We start from the raw sequence: 21,561 nt of genomic DNA, 5'->3' as shown, positions 1-21,561 counted from the left end.
TTTAAAGGGGAAGAAGTTTTTTTCTGGTGAAAAAGATTGTCTCCCGTCCCTAGCGAGGGACGCCCATGCAGTATGGAGGAAAGGGGACGGGACATAGGAGTAACTCTCACAGGACCGGGAGGAGAAGAATGGAAGAAAGCTAAGGGACGTGAATCCCGCATGGTGAACATTAAAGCTAAGGGACGTGAATCCTGCATGGTGAACATTACAACATGAACTGTGTTCCATAAACATTGGCAAGAAAGAACCCGGCGGAGGGATGTCCACGAGAATGGTTTGAAAAGACATTAAGACTGCTGAAAGTGAAAAGGTGAACTGTCTTTGTGCAAAGCCATAGTGAACCCAGAAGAGGGAGGCTGAGCTGAGAGAAATATTCGAAAGGGGTCTGCGCCCGGAAGAGGGGGAACCATGGGTGACGAATCCCCACCTCATGTACAAAGAAGCAAGAAGTATTGCAAGAAATGGGGAAAGTAAGCGTTCCCCTTGTCATTTAGGATCCGAGTCCAGCCGAGGGAGATCCAGGAATGGAAAGTTATCATCCACAGTTCACTGAATATGAATTTGTTGAATACGATAGTGTGAAGAGTCTGTGCCCGGAAGAGGGGGGAACCAAGGGTGAAGCAGTCAACCAAAGTCTACGTGAAGTACAACTTTGTGTTTGTTTGTTGAATACATAAGGCCTCAAAGGAAAGACTTTTATAGAAAAGAGACTTTACCATCGAAGAACCGGATAGCTGGAATGGATCTTTCAGATCGTGATGGGTAGGCTCGAGCATGTGCTGTGTAAGCTAGAAGGGAACTGTCCACTAGTGCTGGGAAGGCTCGGTCATGTGCTGTGCTCTAAAGTCCCATCTTGTTCAGTGCTAAAAATGTGGGGAAGGGAGACCTCAAGGCAATCACATCTGGACTTATTATTTGAACACTGTTGCCTTTATTTTGATACCCTATCCCACACTCTTTCTGTAATTAGATGTATGGAATTGGCAATAGGTTTTTCTTAGTATAGGCCCTTTTATTTTGACAACGCCAATAGGACTGCCTTATTTTTCATTTGATGGTTGACGCTTGCTCCCATCTTAGAATTAGGTTAGGCATTTTTCCATCCTGCATTCAAAGTTCACTATACACCCTTAAACTGTGATCACTTGTGTCTGCTGTCTTTACTGTTGCTACCATGAGTTCCTTACAGTTGTCCTATGAAATTAAGAATGAGGCAACACGTGTGCAAAGATAACACCCCAACCAAACTCACCAATACGGTCTTTTAGATCTAAATTCAACACTGGGTAACAGACCTGACCGATACCCCTTATTGATCTCTTGCACTAGAACTTGCTACTAAAATCCAAACATGCAGTAACTTACTGTGTGAAACAGTTTCTTCTCTCATTAAATAAGTGTTGGCCATCTCCTTTTATCTTTATTGCAATGAAGGAGAAAGCATTAGCCAGACAGTATGTCAGGTAGAAGTATTTTGCAGAGCAGGTGAGTGGTGTGAATGAGGAAAAAGGACCATACAGACACAATGGTGGAGAGGCAGGGGGTTGAAAGAAGGATCAGCAATGTGTAGAGCAAGTGAAGAGAACTGGCAGCATAGCAAGTGGGGTGAATGAGGGAAAACAAATTCTACAGTCGTAATTGCTAGTAAGGGGGAAGCATTATGTAGGCAAGGGGAGAGGTGGGTCAGGCAGAAGAACTCCGTAGACAGTGCCTGGGATACATGAGCAAACAACACTGTGCCGATAGTGAGCGAGTGTGTTCAGTGATGGAGTAGGACTGCAGAGAGAGTGGGAGAAGCAATGCACAGATAGCAATAAGAAGAGAAGCATTGTGTAGATAGTGATTGGGGCAGATGTGCTATGCAAACAGGGAGTGAACTGTGCAGTGAGTGGAGGCACAGCAGCACTAGACAGACAGTGCCACACCCTCTGCTCCCCCTTTCTCAGGGAGCTAACACAGCAGCTCAAGAATTCACATAAAACAAAATATTGGCATACTACTCTACATTGCATGTAACTGGTTACCATGGCCTGCTATGGCCAGTATCCTATCCTTTATAATGTCAAAGCCTTACTTGGCGAGTTGAGGATTCCGAGAAAAGTGACAACTACCAGCTGGTGCAATCCAAATCCAAACTCATTGACCTTGGTTCATAACCAGCTAAACACATGAAAATGGCGGTGGTTGCAGCAGGCATGGGAAAGTTTAAATGCATGAGAAACCAAGCCTCATAACTGAGGGCGTTGACCAGTAGATGGGTCCCTCACATTGAACAGTTTATGTTCTATGTTGGGTTGGCAGACCTACCAATCTGGATGCTGTAAAGTACCCAAGAAATCTCTAATACAATGCTGGGAACAACATAGAATGCCTAGGAAGTGCTTGCAATAACTGAGATCCAGCCAACCCCCTTCCATATTCCACAAATGGGAGATACAAATGTTCCAATTACCTTTTTGCTACATGTTACATCTTACTATGAGGCAATCTTTAAAAGGGTTATAGACAGCACATGCTGAAAAGCACTCTCCCTCGCCCAGAAATACAATGCCTTTCAACCACACAAGATTTGTGAATTCTAGTTATTCCCCAAGAAATAGCTGCACAGGATTCATTGTCCTGTATCTATAAAATACTCAGTCTTGTCATTAACATTTAGAAACCAATTCTGACACCCACACGATTAACCATGATTTAATTGCCAAGAATTGCTAACCTTTAAAGGAAAATGCATTCCAAGGCTTAAAGGCGTATTGTCCCTACGGGTCGGCCATGTTTTTTTAAGCCTAAGTGGCTCGATTTTAGAAAACTTTCCTATGGACCTTACCCGAGTTTTTGTCCATTAAACGCACGCGAAAACAAGCACCAGGGAGCCGCCATTTTCTGATAATCCTATCAGTTCCCCCATCGCCCTGACTGACCTGCTTTTGCGGCACTAAATCAATTCCCCCGCCCCTGAGCCTGACATTATCCAAACATTCATATTCCCCGCCTCTCTCTGTGACGTTACTGTGCTGCATAGGCAAACGCGCCCAGTCGTCTTCTACGCGACTCCACACAGAACCCGGAAACCAACACAGACCATCTCACAACACCGCACGCCACAATTCGGAATATGTACTTTAAAATCAAATAGCAACACGGTACATTTGGTAAAGTACATTTATTTTACATTAAATGTTTAGAGAATATTCAGCAATTGCCATATGAACTCCGAAAGCCATTTCTTTCTTTTATCTGTATCCGCCATGGTACACAGGGTGTTGCTTTTCGTTAACAGAAGCACTTTGGAAGCACGGTGAACCGCAAGGCTGTTCCATCAACTAGGCACTAGTCCATCGTAAAGGTTCATATGTTGCTTCTAGCCACTAGTACAGCGTAAGGGCATGTGGGCCCTTGGCGATCGTCCCATAAAATTGTCAGTGTGCTCGAGTTGTTCACACGAAGCTGCAGGTGTCTACTGTAAAAGCCATCTGCTGGTGTCTCAAACCGATGGCAGTAGCAGAAGGGGAGCAAATACCTGTTATGAAAACAAAAAAATTATAATTAGTCTCGCCAGCCGATCTTCATTAATATTACTTATTTTATTTATTATAGCCGATCAGAAATTATTTGCTTGCACGGATAGTTCAATGGAGTATGTTCGGCTCTAAAATCAATGCGAAAAGTAACAAAATAAATCGAGGCCAACACACAATGATAAACGACAGTTAGTCTACATGCGTGAGGAATGATATGATATATGATAGGGCATTTGTAACGCGCCTATACTCAAGTGTTTCTAGGCGCGACGAGGCAGGTGGGGAACAAGGGCAGACAGACAACGATCCTACTAGGCCAGGTGTCTTTCTGATCGCGCATGGGGAAGTGGGGAGAGGGGGGCGGGGGGGAGTGCTGTACATGGTTAGTTGAATACAAATTAAATAGGGCCAGCTGGTGGCAAGTGCAAGGTAAATGCCGGGAGAAGGGGCTGAAGGATACAGAGACAGTCCCGTAGTGCAGGTAGGCAGTGCAGGGAAAAGTGGCTGGGCCAAGGACCGAGATCGGTGAGACCAGTGGACCTGCATGCCCATGTGCCCACTACGAACACGTTTTCCTTGCTTTTCCTAGCTCTTCATTCATTCATTTATTCATGCATCCATTCATTAAATCTTCATTCCGGTATAAAAGCGTGTAAACATTTACTTACATTATATTTGAAATTTCCATTGTGTCTCTTCGTAATGCAGTCTGTAAAACGGACCGTGCTCTTGACAACAATTTTTCGTATACTGAACTAAAATGAAACTCAGTCGAAGTTCTGAATTTTCTGCCTTATCGTCTCTTACGTTATTGCGCACCCCCTTCAAATGTAGTTCTTTCGGCATGGTCCCTGTCTCAAGGTCAAAAAACAATAGACCCTTATACTTCCAGTGCGACTTGTGGGCCTCATCTGGGCGCGAGCTGAAAATCAAAGCCGCTGTCCTTTGCATTCTTTATTTGCAACATCACGTAGTATAGGCATCTGTGAGAACTTGAAGTTTAGAATCCGTCTATGTAGTGCGCCTCAATGTGCAAATGCGAACTGGCTTCTCTCCCAAATGCCACGGCCCGCTTGGCTGGCGCGTTCTAAGTGCCCCAATTTTGTCCCCGTTGTCTGCGAGCTTTGCAGCCCAAATTGAGACATTTAATTTTTGGCGGAAGGTCAGGGAAAGTATAAAGTACCACAGGAGTTGAGTTAAAAGTGTGATTTATTGTTTGTTTGTTTGTTTTATTATTTGCAATACGCAAGCCTCCCCTCCGCTAACAGTGCGCAGCATTTACATTTACATGAGATGAGACATGAGAAAAATATATACATACACATATGAGGTGAATAGAGAGAATTCAAAGATGACACCCAGCTTGTTCGCCACCCATGATGGTGAAGGTAGGGGTTAGGGTTACAGGTGCACTGTACAATAACATTTATTTACAAAAAGACAATCGTATTGCAATTATTTAAACCGGGATTTGTACTTCACAATCAGCTGTGCTTCGGGTGGGCATGGCACAGTCGCAATGTTCGGTGGCAATGGATCACTGATCTGCACAGAAACGTCCAAAATTCCATATCTGTGCTTCTCTAACACAGCAACAATAAGGCCTTTGACAAAGTCGAACTGCATTTCATCATACACTGGTTTGATCACCCATTGCTTACTTCGTTTTGAAAACACCTTAGTGTAGCGAGGCATCCTTACTTTACCCCTAGTCCTAGATTGTTCACGTCCGACATTGCTGTTATGGGCCAAGACCGCTAGTAGAGTGCGATGTTTCATGCCCCGAAAGCTAAAATGCAAGCACTTTGGCCTGTGTTTTAGGCACATATTGTGGAACACCTCCAAATCTCCTGTGTGACATAATTCTGTCAGTCCTCTAAAATCTCTTGATAGAGTTTTGTCGAAAACAATCTTCTCAATGGCTTTGTGTGTCAGTGAAGATGGAAGCAACCACTTCTTCCGTGCCTCCTCTGGGGACAAAGGGCCATTTTCTCATTGGTGGAAATGTTGATTTGCTGTCCAGCGGTGAACGTTGGTACAGTGGTGCATCAGTGACCGCCATTTTTAAAGTAGTATTTCCACTGACCCTTCACAAGTTTTTGAGCTCCACCAAAGATGGTTGGTGATAGAATGGGACCACTGCAAAATACTTTCAAAACCTTTTTTTTTCCCTGCAGCCGAGATTTTCTTATTGATTGATTTAGCAAGATGCCATACGTCAAATTGATGTTTAATATGTGGGAACTGCTCTCTCATTGTCTTGGCAATTGAAACGTGTCTATCCGTGGGTATGAGGTCGATGTGCATTCCCCTTGATTGTAGATATTCCACTGATTTTATAAATCCTAGTTTCTCCATGGCCACTGACAATGTACATTGTGTTACCTGCACGACCACCAAACTCACAATTTTCTTACTATCCATGTCCTGAAAGTGGTAGGTGCAGTACTTGGCAGAAAATCCAGGGCTGTCGCACTGTCCATCGCCGGCTAGCCTGAATCGTTTGCCTTCGAATGTACTTGCTAGAGACAATTGTTCAATTTTCCAAGCATCACTAATGGCCGGAAACAGATAATCACGTTGGTATATGTAGTACAGCGCTTTAGAAATGAAATGGAGTCCGACAAACTGAAAGAAAGCCTCTAACTTTCTAAAACTGGAGCCACTAAAAAGTGATGCAGCTGCACACAGTAGATTGCCTGCTGGCAGTTTCCCCAGCATCGGTTGTGCAGACCATGAGAACCTATGATTTAATCTACAGGCGGCATTTATTTTGACACTACTGCCTTTTATTTGACGAGTCACATTAATCAATGGCTTCCCACATACTTTCCCTCTAATGGAATGCACACATTTCAGCATACTTATAATTTCCATCAAACAACTGTCGAATACAATGTATTTGCTCTCTTTCATTAGACTGTCATCCTGCGTCAACGTTGTTTCAGCCTGTGACGTTGTGGAGATTTCAACACATTGGAAAGTAATATCGCTGATATCAAGTTCTGATGCGTCTATGGATGCTGCGGCTGGTTCATTCTCTGTCATTTCGACATCTATTACTTCAACATTGATGGGAGAACACAACAATGTCGACATGTTTTTTGGTGGCAAATTTTTGGCGGGTGTAGATTGTGTGAATTGATCTGCAACTACTTCAGAGCTATCTTGAATACATTCAATAACATCTTCTTGTGGTGGTGCGGTCGCGCTGTAGCTATGGTCCAATGCAACTTTGCTGTAGTCTCCAAACACAGTTAATTCATGTTCTGGCCATTGGACATGAGCATCTCGAGCCTGAACACGCCTCGCCTCAATTAATAGTTCCTCCATAGTGTACACGGTCTGGCAAGCCACATCTCTCATTCGCTTCACTGTCTGTGTATGTATAGTTCTGACACCCACGTGTAACTGGAGGAGAGATTGGAAAAGGGATGTTCAGTTTAAACACAAGATAAAGTGTAGTACAATTGACTGAAAAAAACATAAAATAGTCCCCAGCACAAACATTTTTTTAAAGTTATGTACTGTTTGTAACTAACCTTTTTTTGTTTTTTTTTCTTTGCAACTTTTTTGACTCGACCTTCAACATCTGCACGCTGTAGCTCCGATTCGTTTCCGCATGTCCTCCCTTCCTCTTGCGCTGCAACGACTATATTTTCTGTATCCGCATACACAGCACGGAATGAGGCTCCATCGTCTCCCTGAAACATAGTACTTTCATTACTATGTATCAAAATATTGTTAGCATAAAACACACGTGAGGACGAACACACGGGTACATCTCAATAGCCAAACACGATTTAAACATTGTGTGCAACAATCAAACGACAAGTATTCGACCAGTGATGATCTATTTCGATGGAGCTGTCAGTATCCATACCCCTGGCTCTGCATGGACTGCCATGAATGGTTGTATTGGAGAGGAGGCATCCGCATCTCCTTGAAACACAGTACCTGCATTAGTATGCTTTTCAATATTGGAAACACAGCACACACTTGGGGTCGACGGCACAGGTACATATAAAGAGATAACCACAAATGATGCATTGTCCAAAAGAATCAAGGAAAATCTAAATATGATCACGTTTCATCGACTTATTTCTCCTATTCCTTTACATCTGCATCATCTAAATGAGATGTTGTGATTGTGGTGGAAGCTCCGTCGTCTCCCTGAAACACAGTACTCGGATAAGTATGGTTTTCAATACTGGAAACATAACACACACTTGGGGTCGAACGCACAAGTACATATAAAGAGATAACCGCAAATGATGCATTGTCCAGAAGAATCAAGGAAAATCTAAATATGATCACATTTCATCGACTTATTTCTCCGATTTATTTACATCTGCATCATCTAAATTGGATGTTGTGATTGTAGTGGAAGCTTCGTCGTCTCCCTGAAACACAGCACTTGCGTTAATAGGGAAGAAATTATAGCAAATGGAATCACGTTATATGATCACGCATGATGGAGCTGTCATTATCCATACCTCGTGCTGCTGAAGAATATCTATGGATGTTGCAAATGTAGTGCGCACTTCCGAAAGCGGTTACGCCGATTCGTATACGCATGGTCCCGCTTCCACTTCCCCTGGAATTACTTGAATGTCAGGCTCTGCATCAAGTGCAGGGGTTGACGCTCCATCAACTGCCTGAAACATAGTATTTGCATTAGCGAGGATTACAATAGTGAAAACATAACACACACCTGGGGTCAACAGCACAGGTACATATCAACGGCTAACCACGAATGAAACATTGTGTAGAACAATAAAACGACAGGAATTCCAGCTCTGATGATGACGCTCGATGGAGGTGTCAGTATCCATACCTCCTGCTGGTGAAGAACATCTAGAAATGTTGTAGATGTGGCGGACGCTTCAGCATCTCCCTGAAAGACAGTACTTGCATTAGTATGGATAACGCTAATTATAACTGAAAACAAACACCAGTGGACGATAACTAAGGTGTATATCAATTGGAAAGCACTAACCAAACATTCGGTAAAATAATTACACGATAAAATAAAACTATTACTTGACATGCATAAAACAAGTCTGTAGCGGATTAGCCTAGTAAGAATACCTGATCCGCGCTAGAAGTGGTTGATAACTGCGACCACGTCAAGGATGTAGAATGGTCTTGCTTCAGATTCAAGGGATAGTCAAGAAGTTGTAAAGGTAAATTAATGATTGATAATGAAATGCCAATATTAAAAATAGCCATGTAAGGTGAATACTTGAAAAATGCTCAATACAGCACAGTTCCCTGTTCCCATATATATACATTGTGTTTGTGGGTTATGAAATCGAAAAAGAATATATTGATAAATGTCATTATTCAAAAAACTATACACTCATATCAATATCGAAATTATTACAAGGGATAGAACACCTACAATATCAATTAATCCGTTCAGATACCTACACACTACCGCAAGGCCTAAAGCTAAATCCGGACACTTGACTCACCGGTGGTGGAATGTGGACGAATAGAGTGGGAATAGCGTTTGAGCTATTTCCGTGTCGTTCGCCGTTTATTCTTCTTTGTTACCCAAGATGTTGTGTACATGTCCAAGGAAAAGTGCCGGCTGCAGATGCGGTATTGATCACCCCTCTTGTCCTGTAAGACTTGTTGGACTCTACTTTCCAGCTCATCCAGTGGATATCTGCAATGTCTGACCCATTCTCTTATTCGATCAACAGTTTTCGGGAATACATGCATTTTAGTGCCTTCAGATTTCGCATGGGTCTTCGAAGGGCAACCGCTAATCGAACAGGCAGGCATTGTTGATAAATCTGAAAAGTAAATAGACATTATTATACAATCTTCAAGAATAAAGATTTGATACAAAAGTAAATAAATCATACAATGATCAATGCAAGGTTTGTTTTGGTCGCAGGAACTTTACCAGTTCATTATGTGCGGCTTAGTATTTGCTTAAGTTGCAGAAATGTATAAATGATGTGACTAAAAACTGAACATGTGACTCATCCCTTGGATGTTCTGTATTGCACGAGAAGGAAACATGCTTACATTAGAGACTGGACCCCCGAAGGATGCAATTCGATGACAATAGACACAGATGAAAATAAATAGATCTATTGATAGCATAGCAATGGAAACTCAAGTCAATAGCAATGTGACCAATGAACATAGCACTATTGTGTACTCAACTCGCAAATAGATAGAAATTTAAAAATCTGCGAAATAGGACTAGGATACATGGCCTTACCTTGACCAACAAACAGTTGGATTCAGCAAGCAGAGCAGTATGTTGCAGGAGAATAGGTGGGTGGCCACAGGTAGCACACTGATGGGTTTGCTCTGAGCGGTCACAGAAGTTCACGGATAGCACGACGACGAGCAGATTAGCGTAGATCTCAGTGGTTGCCAGGTAACACGTTCAGGAGTTGACTTGCAAAGCACAAAGATGTTCTCATGAGACATATCAAGTGGTTTATAAAGTATTAGAAACAGGGGTGTGTTTGTGAATGAATGACGTATGTATGTCGTGGTCTTAGGGGGGTGGCCTTCTTGAAGGGGAGGCCTGGCTGGAGACACGGGTCTGAGGAGGCCATGTGACCGATGGCCCCTTGGCGTGGGATACCTTTTGAAGTGTACATGTAGTTTGGCACCTTGGCCTTTTGCGCCCCTGACAGCGCGCATCCACTGGCGCGAACCGCCTTTGATAGAGGGGGGTGGGATGGATGGGCCTGGGGCGTGCAGATAAGGCACAGGAAGACTGCTGAGTGGGGAGACACTTATGTGGATTGCAGGGGGGCGGCCTGCTTCAAGGGGAGGCCTGGCTGGAGACACGGGGTCTGAGGAGGCCATGTGACCGATGGCCCCTTGGCGTGGGATACCTTTTGAAGTGTACATGTAGTTTGGCACGTTGGCCTTTCGAGCCCATGACAGCCCCCCATGCCAGCGCTCATCCACTGGCGCAAACCGCCTTTATAGTATATCGCCTTTATATCAATGATAGTATATCGTTGCTTATCAATAACAAATGCCACATACCGGAGATTCTTGTGAGCACAGACCCACACTTCAACCGGTGTATTACAGTGGTCAAGACCCTAAGGCCTGTATAATCCAATGGTAATTGTTAGTATAGATATATGTGTGACCTTTATAAAGACATAACCTACTGAAAGACTTTGAACAAGTGTTATTTAGTGCATGCATTATCGGGAATATGTTATGTTAGCTTAGATAGATAGTGACCACCCTGCTTCACAGCGACCAGACCTTCACCCATTCGGAGCACAGATGTCTGACGTCCATCCTTGAACGGAGACACACTTGACTCATTTAAAAAAATCGAAACAACCGTTGTTAAAATATATGTGGTGTTTTATTTTGTATCTTATTTTCATGACACAAAAATACAAGACTTTAAAGATTATACAGGTCAGGTTGCAGCACAGCGAGAGAAAATCCCCTGTACTGACCGCTGTCACTCGGGAACGTTTCTCTAATGGCACGAACGGCACAGGCGGGTATCAACGCAGTGTCCAAGCCTCCCGTGGAGCCACCATGTAAAGGAACGATAGGCCACCAGCCTGTACCACCTGTGAAAAGGAATGAAACAAACTGTTTTTAAATGACCAAGATAAGTTTAATAAACGCTTGTTGTCAATGACAATTCTTGTAACTATTGGCATTCTGCACGGACAAATGCTATCTAGACAATGCACACTATTGAACGACTTACATGCGTTACAATGATATGTAGATATAATTTTGGATATAGTAGAAGAACATGAAATAGGAGTGGCATGACAAGCAGAGTATACTTACTCGTTACTCGGATTACGAGGATGAACAGTTGCGCGAAGTTCGTGCATAAGCACCATCATTATTCTCAACACGGCCCGTGTGAGGCAGGCTGCCCTGAAGTCTGGCAGCTCGGTGATGCATTGCGGTCGTTGCACGCCTTCCGAAATGTAGGACAGGCATCCCGAGTTTTCTCGGCAGCAGCAGTTCTCGTCCTCAGTTGGCATTAGCTCGCACCAATTGCATGTGCACCAGGTGGAGACGCCATCCATGCGACTAGGCCCAGGCTCTTCATCTGTTGATTCGTCCTGCCAACTGCCGTCCGAATCCCCATCGTTTTCGCGTGCTTCCCTTTCCAGTAGTTCCTCCTCGGTATACTCAGGCTCGTACATGTAGGGCATTATTATAGCCATTGTGTGTTAAACTAAAATAATTTATAGCGGTGGTACTGGTGTCTGTTCACACGGGCTACAAGCGGCGAAGGTAGCTGACCAGAGCACTGAAACGAGTCACAGAATACTCAAAGTAACACAGAGAGAGGAATGGAATCGAAAATCTGCTGCTGTGTGTTGTGAAACGGTCTGTTTATACTTATTGAGGAAAGAGGCGTCCTGCCATTTCCATGGCGACACGTCATTAGCTGAAGCGCAGCGAATGTTGACACAAGACGTGCTTTGGCGTTGGAAAATGGGCGGTACGAGTCTGCTGATGACAGGCTCAGGGGCGGGGGATTTGATTTAGTGCCGCAAAAGCATGTCAGCCAGGGCGATGGGGGAAATTCTAGGATTATCCGAAAATGGCGGCTCCCTGGTGCTTGTTTTCGCATGCGTTTAATGGACGAAAACTCGGGTAAGGTCCATAGGAAAGTTTTCTAAAATCGAGCCACTTAGGCTTAAAAAAACATGGCCGACCCGTAGGGACAATAACATTTTTTACTAGACCATGCCTTTAACTACAGATCGCATTTTAAAGTATTTTCTTTTAATAGCAAATATGGTGAAGTAAGCAGCTGAAAATAGCCATACTTTGCAATGGTTAGAGATTTTTAGGTAAATTTCCCATTTATAGTAGGTTATGTAAACTAATGAGATAAGGATTTCGATCTTACCTTTATAGTTAGGAATTGCAGTTAACATGCAGATTGGGTCAAGTACTACCATGACTTCCAATACCAAATTTGACTAACATCCTAAAGTAACAGGAGCATTTCAAAATGACCTCAACCTAAATAAAGGAAGGATTAAAGTATGTAAACATTTTGCAAATGAGATTAAAGCAAGTGCAGAGCTTACAGTGCGTTTTTGGCATTTGGCATGAGTTTCACACAAATATCAGAACTCACTTTAATATGCTTATAGGGAGGTGGCTTCCTAGAATTTCTTTCATTCTCAAGGGCTTCCTTGCTTTCTCTTTGTGCTTTTAATTCCAGGAACCGTTTTGCAGCTTCTTCAAGAGCTGAAGTAAAAAAAAAAGAAAAAGTCAGTTAATGTAAAATAACTAACAGTAAAGTCATACGCATTGCAAGTCAAATATGTTTTAATAGTAACAATGTGTACTTTTTGATTACCAGATAAACTGTATTGCACTAATTGTGGGGCTTGAATATATTGCTAATGACTTCCAATTTACAACTCAACTACTGACAAACTCACAGAAAATACTATTTGAGAAAATACTATTCGTAAGTTTAAATCAAGATGAACTCTTGACTCCAACTCAAAAGGCTTAATGACTAAATCAAACCTCACTACATTTCGATCTTAAAGTTCCCTTGCCATGGAAGGGTGTTTTTTTGCTGTACGACTATTCCATAAACCAAGCAAATGTGTCAGTATGCAGATAACATCTACCTATTGTACCATTTTGAATACATTAACTTCTTTGAGGACACCTGTGATTGTCAATAGTTCTCTTGTTCACGAGTGATATCAGAGACAAGCAAGCAATTTGCAATTATGCTTTTCATTTCCCAAAAGATTTCAGTTTTATAAGCTACTAGCTTATAGACATGGCGCTGCCCGGGATTTCATTTTCTCATAGGTACTATTTGATAGAAATACCTTTTCAGAAAGGCTCCATAAGAAAGGTGAAAAGAAATATTACCTACATTTTTCCATTACTTAATATTTGAAAAAGGGTTTTTTATAAAAAGACTACACACGATTTTTTGTTCTTCTTAAAAACGCATTCTGAAACATATAACTGGAAATGTGAACAACATGGAGATTCCCGAGCAGCATGATTGGCGACATGAGCCGACGGTGCCAACAACTAAGGACCTAAAGTTTAATATTAGCAAAGCATGTGTTGATAGCAAGGCTCGTTTATAAACAACATTTTCTGTTTTTCCAGTTGGAGCAAAGATATACAACGGATTCGGATCTAGAACACGCGACATATAACTTCCCATGGTAGAAACATGGAGATTACAAGTTGGTACCAGTGCACTTGATTGACTGGCCCTGTGCCTTGCTGATCGGGATACTGAACGCAAGCCTGACCGGGAACTGTAGGAGCTTGAAACTGAATGGCACGTCTGTCGGAATTAGTGGAATGCGGGGATGAATACATCTCCTTTTCCCTTCCCGGTCAACACTGTTGCTACAAGTGCGTTGTGCAGCGCATTTTTCACACATACGTCATACCTCTCTATATAGCAACAATTTGGAAACTTCTGGAATGTTATCTGCCTCCACCTTCACCTCTCAGGTCCATCCGACCCCCATATGCCTCGCCTTTCATCTCTAATGCGCCATAGCCTCCCATACACCAACGCTTCGTCCAACCACAAACCCACAAACACATTTTGACTTTTATTACACGGCCTGCGGCAGCGGCCGTGTGTAGTTATGGTTAAGTTGCTAAACCCATAGTAAGAGCACTTTTTGGGCAGCTTATAACTTCACTCCCCCTATACAAATCCTCACCAGCCTTTGCAAAAAGAGTATATGGCCCGCTCAGACTATTTCTGGCAAGTTCGGTGACATTTCGTCAAAAGGTGGGGGGGGGGGGGTGGCGAGGGCAAAGTTATAAGGGGGTCCCTCATTTTTTTGTTTTTCCATAAACATAATGGAAAAAAATGTGCTCACGCCTACAGCCCAAACCGCTGGACGGATTTTCACCAAATTTGCGCCAGGAGCGGCGGCTTGGTCTCGAAAGTGTGCTTTTGTAAATTTTGTGGAAATCCGTCCAATATTGTTTTTTAAAACAACCAAAAAGTAGGTCCAAACAAATAAGTGATGTCTGGCTCTGCTTCGCTGACCCATTTCCCTATTCGGTCAGCGGAAAGGCATTCGATTGGCCTAGAGGGTGCCGTGATGTCCGCGGACATTGGACGCACCCACTGATTGGATGGTGAAAAACGTGAAGTGTGGCAGATTTTTGGAAAACGCCTAGAATGTTGGATTTGCGGACATTCCAGCAGTGTCAACGGACACCGCAGTAGAAAGATATTTAAAATATTTAAAAAACACAACATTGCACTTGCCAAACTTATCCAACAATCTCTGGGGAGGTGAGGGGGATGAGGATGGGATGGGATATGGCCGTAAGAAGCCAGAAAACGTTTTTGTTCACCCCAAAAGTTTGCAAACACTTCAGATGGGACATCTATGCCTATTTCTGCATTACAGGGTTGGTGAAAAGCAGTTCTTGGATGGCTTATAACTTTGGCGCCACTAGATTTTATTCCGAATGGTTTTGGAAAGTGTGGAGCTGTTTTGTCAAGAGGGAACAAATTTAGAGAGGGGGGGGGGCTCCACAAATATTGTAAAGGCTTATAAATGTGGTGCCATTTGATGAATCAGCACAAAAGTTTACAGACAATTTTAAATCTAGATATAAATGTTTTTGTAAAGAATTTTCTCAAGCAAGCGCATGGTCATGTGGCACTATCCGGAAGGTCCACAATGATGTCAGTGGACGTCGACGGAAGCAAAAACTGTGGAAAAAGTATAGAAGTGTTAAAAATGATGCTAAAAGGTGGGAAATGGCAGAGTTCTAAGGTGAAACATTGTTATATTGGGCTAAGTACGATATTAGTAAGTTGTAGGAAAATAGCATGCACTGGTAAAAACACATGGAATGCTCTGAAAAAAAAGTTGTTAAACAGAAGTTATGGTTAAGTTGCACTAAAACGCATACATAGGGCCCGTCTGCGTCTGGTGCCCCATTTCGAAGCTCCGGACTCGGAAGGGCAGGAGCCCTTCCCCACTGCCCCGTGCAGACTCAAATGCAGTGAAGATCCACCGCTCCTCGTGGAAGCAGTTGGCTGAAATCAATGCCCAAAGCAAGTAAGAGTGATCATTGATGCACTCGGCATCTATTAGTCGCATTTACCAACGTCCCTGAAGATACACTGGGTGCATTACAATATGGCCGATCCAATCTGCATGGATCTGTAAGAGGCCATTGCACCACTGAATCGCGAGCCCTGATTGGTTCAGGTGCCTTTCTTCTGCTCACACCCACGAGCAGAGGCGGAAGCCGGCCGCAACTCTGTCCGCGGCGGACTGTGCCGTCGGCCGGACACGCTACCGGCCTGACTACTTCTCTCCGTCCAAAACAACCGTGAGTACTGCGCTATTGTTTGAATTGACTTCAACCCCATCAAGGGCATATTCAGTATTTTCCAGTTCGTATCGCCCTGTCTGGCTGGCACACAAACTTTTCGGGATAAAACATTTCCAGAAACCAGACACCCACACAGCTACTTAAAGGTTCCACTCCGATCTACCCAACGCGGGTTAACTGCCTACCACTGCTAGCTCTACTCTATTTTGAACATCCCGTACAGTACGGTGGACATCAACGTCCAGATATATACATGCAGTACTAAGTAATCGGTGCTCTATTTGTATTGGCACGCTGGTGCAGTGCCGGTAGTTGTGCTGCTGGCCACTCAATATCGCATTATCACCTTGTCTGCCATACGCCCGTACCACAAAGAGTACATCGCTCTAAGAAAGGGCACCCAGCGCCCGTGATATGTTGTCTGCGATTGCTGCAGCTTGTGATTTAGTAAATACTTCTATGACCATCAGCAGTAGCACCGAACTGTTACCGGTACCACTCCTCAAGTAATATCACTCAGCAGGAATTGCAACATGCTAGCTCAAATCTTTTTACTATGCTGCTTAACATTTGCTAACCCCATCATATTCCTCAATACGCAATATACAATGTCGGCCAGATGTCACCATTAATGTGCATGGCACCCCATTAACAACTGTGATTAAAGCAGCGTTACTATGACATATTTGACAATTTAAACTGTATGGTGCTGGACTAAGTCAACCCGCCAGCTGACAGTGCGAAGCCAACCCTCACCTGGTACATCCATTTATTATATATAACTGCCGTTCTTTTTAATTTTGTGTATGGTATCCCCTCAATATATGTAAAATGTGCTGTGATCTAATCATCTTATGCATTAATAGGATATGTACACTTCCAGATTTATTTGTACTCCTATTTCTCATCAATGTGCAATGTACTCCCGAGCTAAGTGCCCCTGTTCATTTGTGACAACTGCATGTTTTCACCCCAGTACTTCTCGTGACCGACCAATTACACAACCATACTAGGCTTTCTACTCGCCACTATGTTTCCATTTTGCATCGTTAAAGATTCCTTACCCTGTACAGGAAGCTTTTTTTCTCCCTCAAGAAATTGGTTTTGCCAGAATGGGTTGTTACTGCCACCATCCCATCTTTTGCCCTACTCCATTCTTACCCTCTACTCCACCTTTCCCGCGCACTCAGGAACATAGTTTCACCCACTGCTCCACAATGATTGGTAGAAAACTACAGCCCTCTCTTATTACCCCTATGAAGGTGATAGGACACGTCCCCCTCTAAGATGGATGCCACTGCCTCTTATTCGAGCTTGGGTAACACCAGACTCTTGTCTAAGATCACGCACCAATCAATGCTTTCGAATGCATAACGCATTCCCTACCACTCCTAAGCAGGAAAAGCCTAACCTTCTTCCTAACTTCAAACAGCATGAGTCGCTTCCTATAGTCGCCGCCAAACAATCCTGCTGCACTCTAGGATTGCAGGCTAGGACCAGGATCAACTCACCCCCGATAGAACCACCATCTAACCTCAAAGGTGCTCTCTCATTAATGCCCGCTCACTTAAAACCCATGCTATGGAGATCCATGACCTCATCATTGAACAACAACTGGACATCCTAGTAGTTACAGAAACTTGGCTGCACCAAGCATCTGGCCCTTTACTAGCTCTCGCCATCCCAGCAGATTACAATATTATCAAAGCCGATAGACCAAACGCACAAGGAGACGGGCCGGCCATAATAGCCAAAACAAATGTACAAATTAGGTCCTGCCCTATTGAGGAAATAAATAGCTACAAACTACTCTTAACCAAATTCTCATCCAACCCCAAATCAACAACTAACATTCTGGTCATCTACAGATCACCCAATATCAACACCCACCCAGATCTATATATCCCTCTCTTAATAGCTCCCTTTATCAAACCTAATACAAGATGCATCATCTTAGGCAGCATCAACCTAGGCTTTAATGATAAACAGGACCACAAATCAGAAGCCTTCCACGCTGCACTCAAAGACATGAACTTCGTACAAGTAGTGAATGCACCCACCCATGCTAAGGGCAGAACACTTGATTGGGTACTCACGCTCAACTCCCAGCTATCTATCGATTCGATTGTACCCCTTTATTGGACAGACCACCATTGTATCAACTTCACCCTTACCAATAATGAAAATTGCGACCCCCAACACTAAAATCATGGAAAAGTTTGAAACAAGACATTTCGAGAAGCTCACAGCCGACAACCTATCCCCCCTACTAAATGATGCATTGTCATCCTTTATAGCCACAGGGGACAATCCATGCCACCGCGCAGACATTTACCACAAGTGTCTCACAACTACTATTGATTCAGTTGCACCCATTACAACCAAAATAAGACGTGCTGACAAACGACCAAGTTTCCGGTTCAACAATGAATTGGTCGCGCTTAGGCGTATCAAAAGATCCCTTGAACATATCCATAAAAAATGTCCTACAACAGACTCTGCCAATGTATTCACAGCTGCCAATAAAAGATATAAAGCAGCAATCATAACCCACAAAGTAAATGTATATAACACCCGCATTAATAACACAACCTCAAACTCTAAGGAGCGTTTCACCATACTTAGAGAACTGGAGAATCCTACCCCAGTTACCACTCTGACCAACTCAAGCAAAGCGTGGTCTACCACCATCCAAAATGCTCTAGCATCCAAAATCGAATTACTACAAAAGAAAATTCATACTAAAAGAAAAATTTGTGCCGACAAAAACACTGAGTCCACTTGCATTAACTCTAACGACAAAGTGAGTGCACTATTCCATTTTCTACAGTGACCCAAGAACTAGTATTAGATACCATTTCGAAACTAAAAGCCTCAAACTGTAAAGGGAATATCTTCCCAGCACATCTATTGAAGTTATGTGCCCCTACTCTTACTCCTATTATTACTAACTTTGTAAATGCCTCGTTCAACTCGAACACAGTTCCAGCCAGCATAAAAGAAGCATGGGTGACCCCACTTCAGAAAAATCCCTCGCTGGATGTTACAGTTCCTACAAATTACAGACCAATAACAACGGTCCCATTTCTACTCAAGATCATAGATAAAATAGCCTACACCGAAATTCAAGCCCATCTAGGACAAAATCAGCTATTGGGAGCTAGACCATCAGTATTTAGACCTAACCACTGCAACGAAACGGGTCTCCTTGATTTGAAAATCCAGATGGACACCATTAGAGACGTAGGTAAACTATATATACTACTGCCATTAGATCTATCGGCTGTATTCAATCTAGTGGACCATAACAAAGTATGCGCTACACTAGCGAATGACTTCCGCTTCTCTAATGATGCCACCCTTTGGGTAAACTCTTTACTAGCTGAACGCACGTCCAGAGTGTCCATTGGTAAAGAGGCTGCGGATCCTATCCCAGTCCCCATTGGGGTACCCCAAGGATCATGTCTCTTGCCTACCCTATATAATGCGTACATTAACCCTTTAAGTGCCGAGGACGAGTATACTCGTCCTTTTTACATAGACTTCAATAATATCCTGCTCCTTTTCTCAGCCTTGGACGTCATGGGTGTCATCTACACTAACTTTGCAGATGACACCCAGATCATCATCCCGATCACAGGGAACTAGAACCATGATACGCTGATCATCAACAAAATCTATGCCATAATCCAAAATTGGATGGCGCTAAACAGCCTATGCCTCAACGATGAGAATACCGGGATTCTTATCGTGGGCTCCCAAACTAAACTCAACGCCCCCCACTCTGATTACACTTCAAACAACATTGATGGTACTCGGATTCCTGTATCAAAACAGGTAAAAACCTTAGGAGTCTACTTAGACGCAAACTTAACTATGACAAAATATGTTAACACGCTATCCTCCTCTACCTCCTACACTTCCAAATTAATAGCCCTTATTCGCCAGTTCCTCACACTCACTATCTGCATAACCCTAGCCAGGGCACTGATATTATCCAAGTTGGATTATTGTAACATACTCCTTCTAAGCACGTCAAATGCCAACCTAGGCAAATTACAACTCATGCAAAACAAAGCACTTCGAGCAGCCCTAGGGCTAAAAAAAAAAAAAGTCAGACTATATCTCCAATATCAGGAGGGAGAACCACTGGTTACCTATCAAGGCTAGAATTATTATCAAATCACTGAGGGTCACCCACAAATGTCTCGCTAAGAAAGCTCCCATTTACATTAACAATTCAATAAGTAAAAAAGAATCAAATAGAACGCTCAGATCAAACAACAACTCCCTCCTTGTGGTCCCTCGTTACAAAAGTGTTAGAGCTGGGGGAAGTAGCTTCCCAGTTTTGGCACCCAAACACTGGAATGCCCTACCTCAAAATATCAAAAATGAAGACTCCTTCCATCATTGCAAAAAGTTACTAAAAACCTGGTTATTTAACCAATTTTAGCCACATGATACCCAGTGAATAATAGTCAAATACCTGTCGCTTTAGACAGAAACCATTCAAACTAACTCTTCTACAAATCCATGCAAATATGAAACCTTTATTATGCACTGTCTATCAATGTTTTTACTATGCTGCTATTTGCTTTTATTGTGCCATTATTGGAACTGTATTGTATACTCCTGTACTACGAATGCTACTAAATTATAATTAAGCTGCCTGTAACTATGCTGTGATATCTCCGGGTTCGGGCGTAAAAAAAAATTGTAATAAAATAATAAATTCAATTAAAAAAACGTTGTTAAAAGGGACATTTTGGTTAAATTGCAGTAATAAAAACCTATAAAATTAAAAAAAAAAAATTGTTAAAGGGATGTTATGTTCACAAGTAAAACCGAAAAACCACAGAAATTTGCCAGTTATGGTAAGCTAAGGAACCATAACTCGCGCCACCACCGTGCACTAAGACTAACACCCAGGACATCAAAGATGACATCACAAATGGCTTTGATGACATCACATTTCTGGCCCACTTGTTTTTGTTCACTGAAATATCTAGGCCAGGTGGTTTTGTTCACTGACAGTCAGAATATTAAAATTCAAAAGGGACTGTATATCTAGACGTTAACCTTGTCATATGTTCTTAAAGTACTTTCCTTAGGGTTTGGTCTCAGCTCATGGTGCCCGTACACACAATTCATTTGTATACATGAAGATAAACTTTAATGCTATTAACATTTTCTGATGATGCGGTTTCTTTCTTCCTTTCTTAACTTAGTTTCCCTGTATGTGCCTCTGATTTGTATGCCTTGTGGGTCTTCATATGTATTTTTTGGACTAGCACAAGTGTGTAGCAAGTCCTGAATTGTAAGCTAGTTATTACATGTTTAACATTACACAATCACCGCTGACATCATGTAATCAACATTATAAACACAACCCCATATAGGGACTTTTCATCAAAATTAATTTCACATTTGATGTCATCAGTAATGACATTTGTGATGTCATCTTTGATGCCCTGGGTGTTAGTCTTAGCAGTGCACGGAGGTGATGTGAGTTACGATTGCCTAGCTTACTATAACTGACGAATTGCTGAGGTTTTTCGGTTTTACTTGTAACCATAACGTCCCTTTAACAATGTGTTTTCATTAAATTTCATAGGTTTTTATTAGTGCAACTTAACCATAATGTCCGCCAAACAGTTGAACCCACCCCCCAAAGTCCAAC

At 42.7% G+C, this 21,561-nt stretch overlaps 1 protein-coding gene across 3 annotated transcripts in view; it reads right to left on the bottom strand.

Moving 5' to 3' along the window:
* NSD3 (nuclear receptor binding SET domain protein 3) overlaps nt 1–21,561 on the bottom strand; it is a 2,619,674-nt gene that overhangs the window by 551,860 nt on the left and 2,046,253 nt on the right. For all 3 annotated transcript variants that reach the window (XM_069617934.1, XM_069617935.1, XM_069617936.1), the window contains one exon: nt 12,652–12,764. In XM_069617934.1, the coding sequence (XP_069474035.1) occupies nt 12,652–12,764 (113 nt within the window). The remainder of the gene's footprint in view (nt 1–12,651; nt 12,765–21,561) is intronic.

This window comes from Ambystoma mexicanum, chromosome 10, assembly GCF_040938575.1.
Source record: "Ambystoma mexicanum isolate Mex_15411 chromosome 10, UKY_AmexF1_1, whole genome shotgun sequence".
In the NCBI taxonomy this organism is placed as follows: domain Eukaryota; kingdom Metazoa; phylum Chordata; class Amphibia; order Caudata; family Ambystomatidae; genus Ambystoma; species Ambystoma mexicanum.
This window is presented reverse-complemented; position numbering and strand designations above follow the sequence as displayed.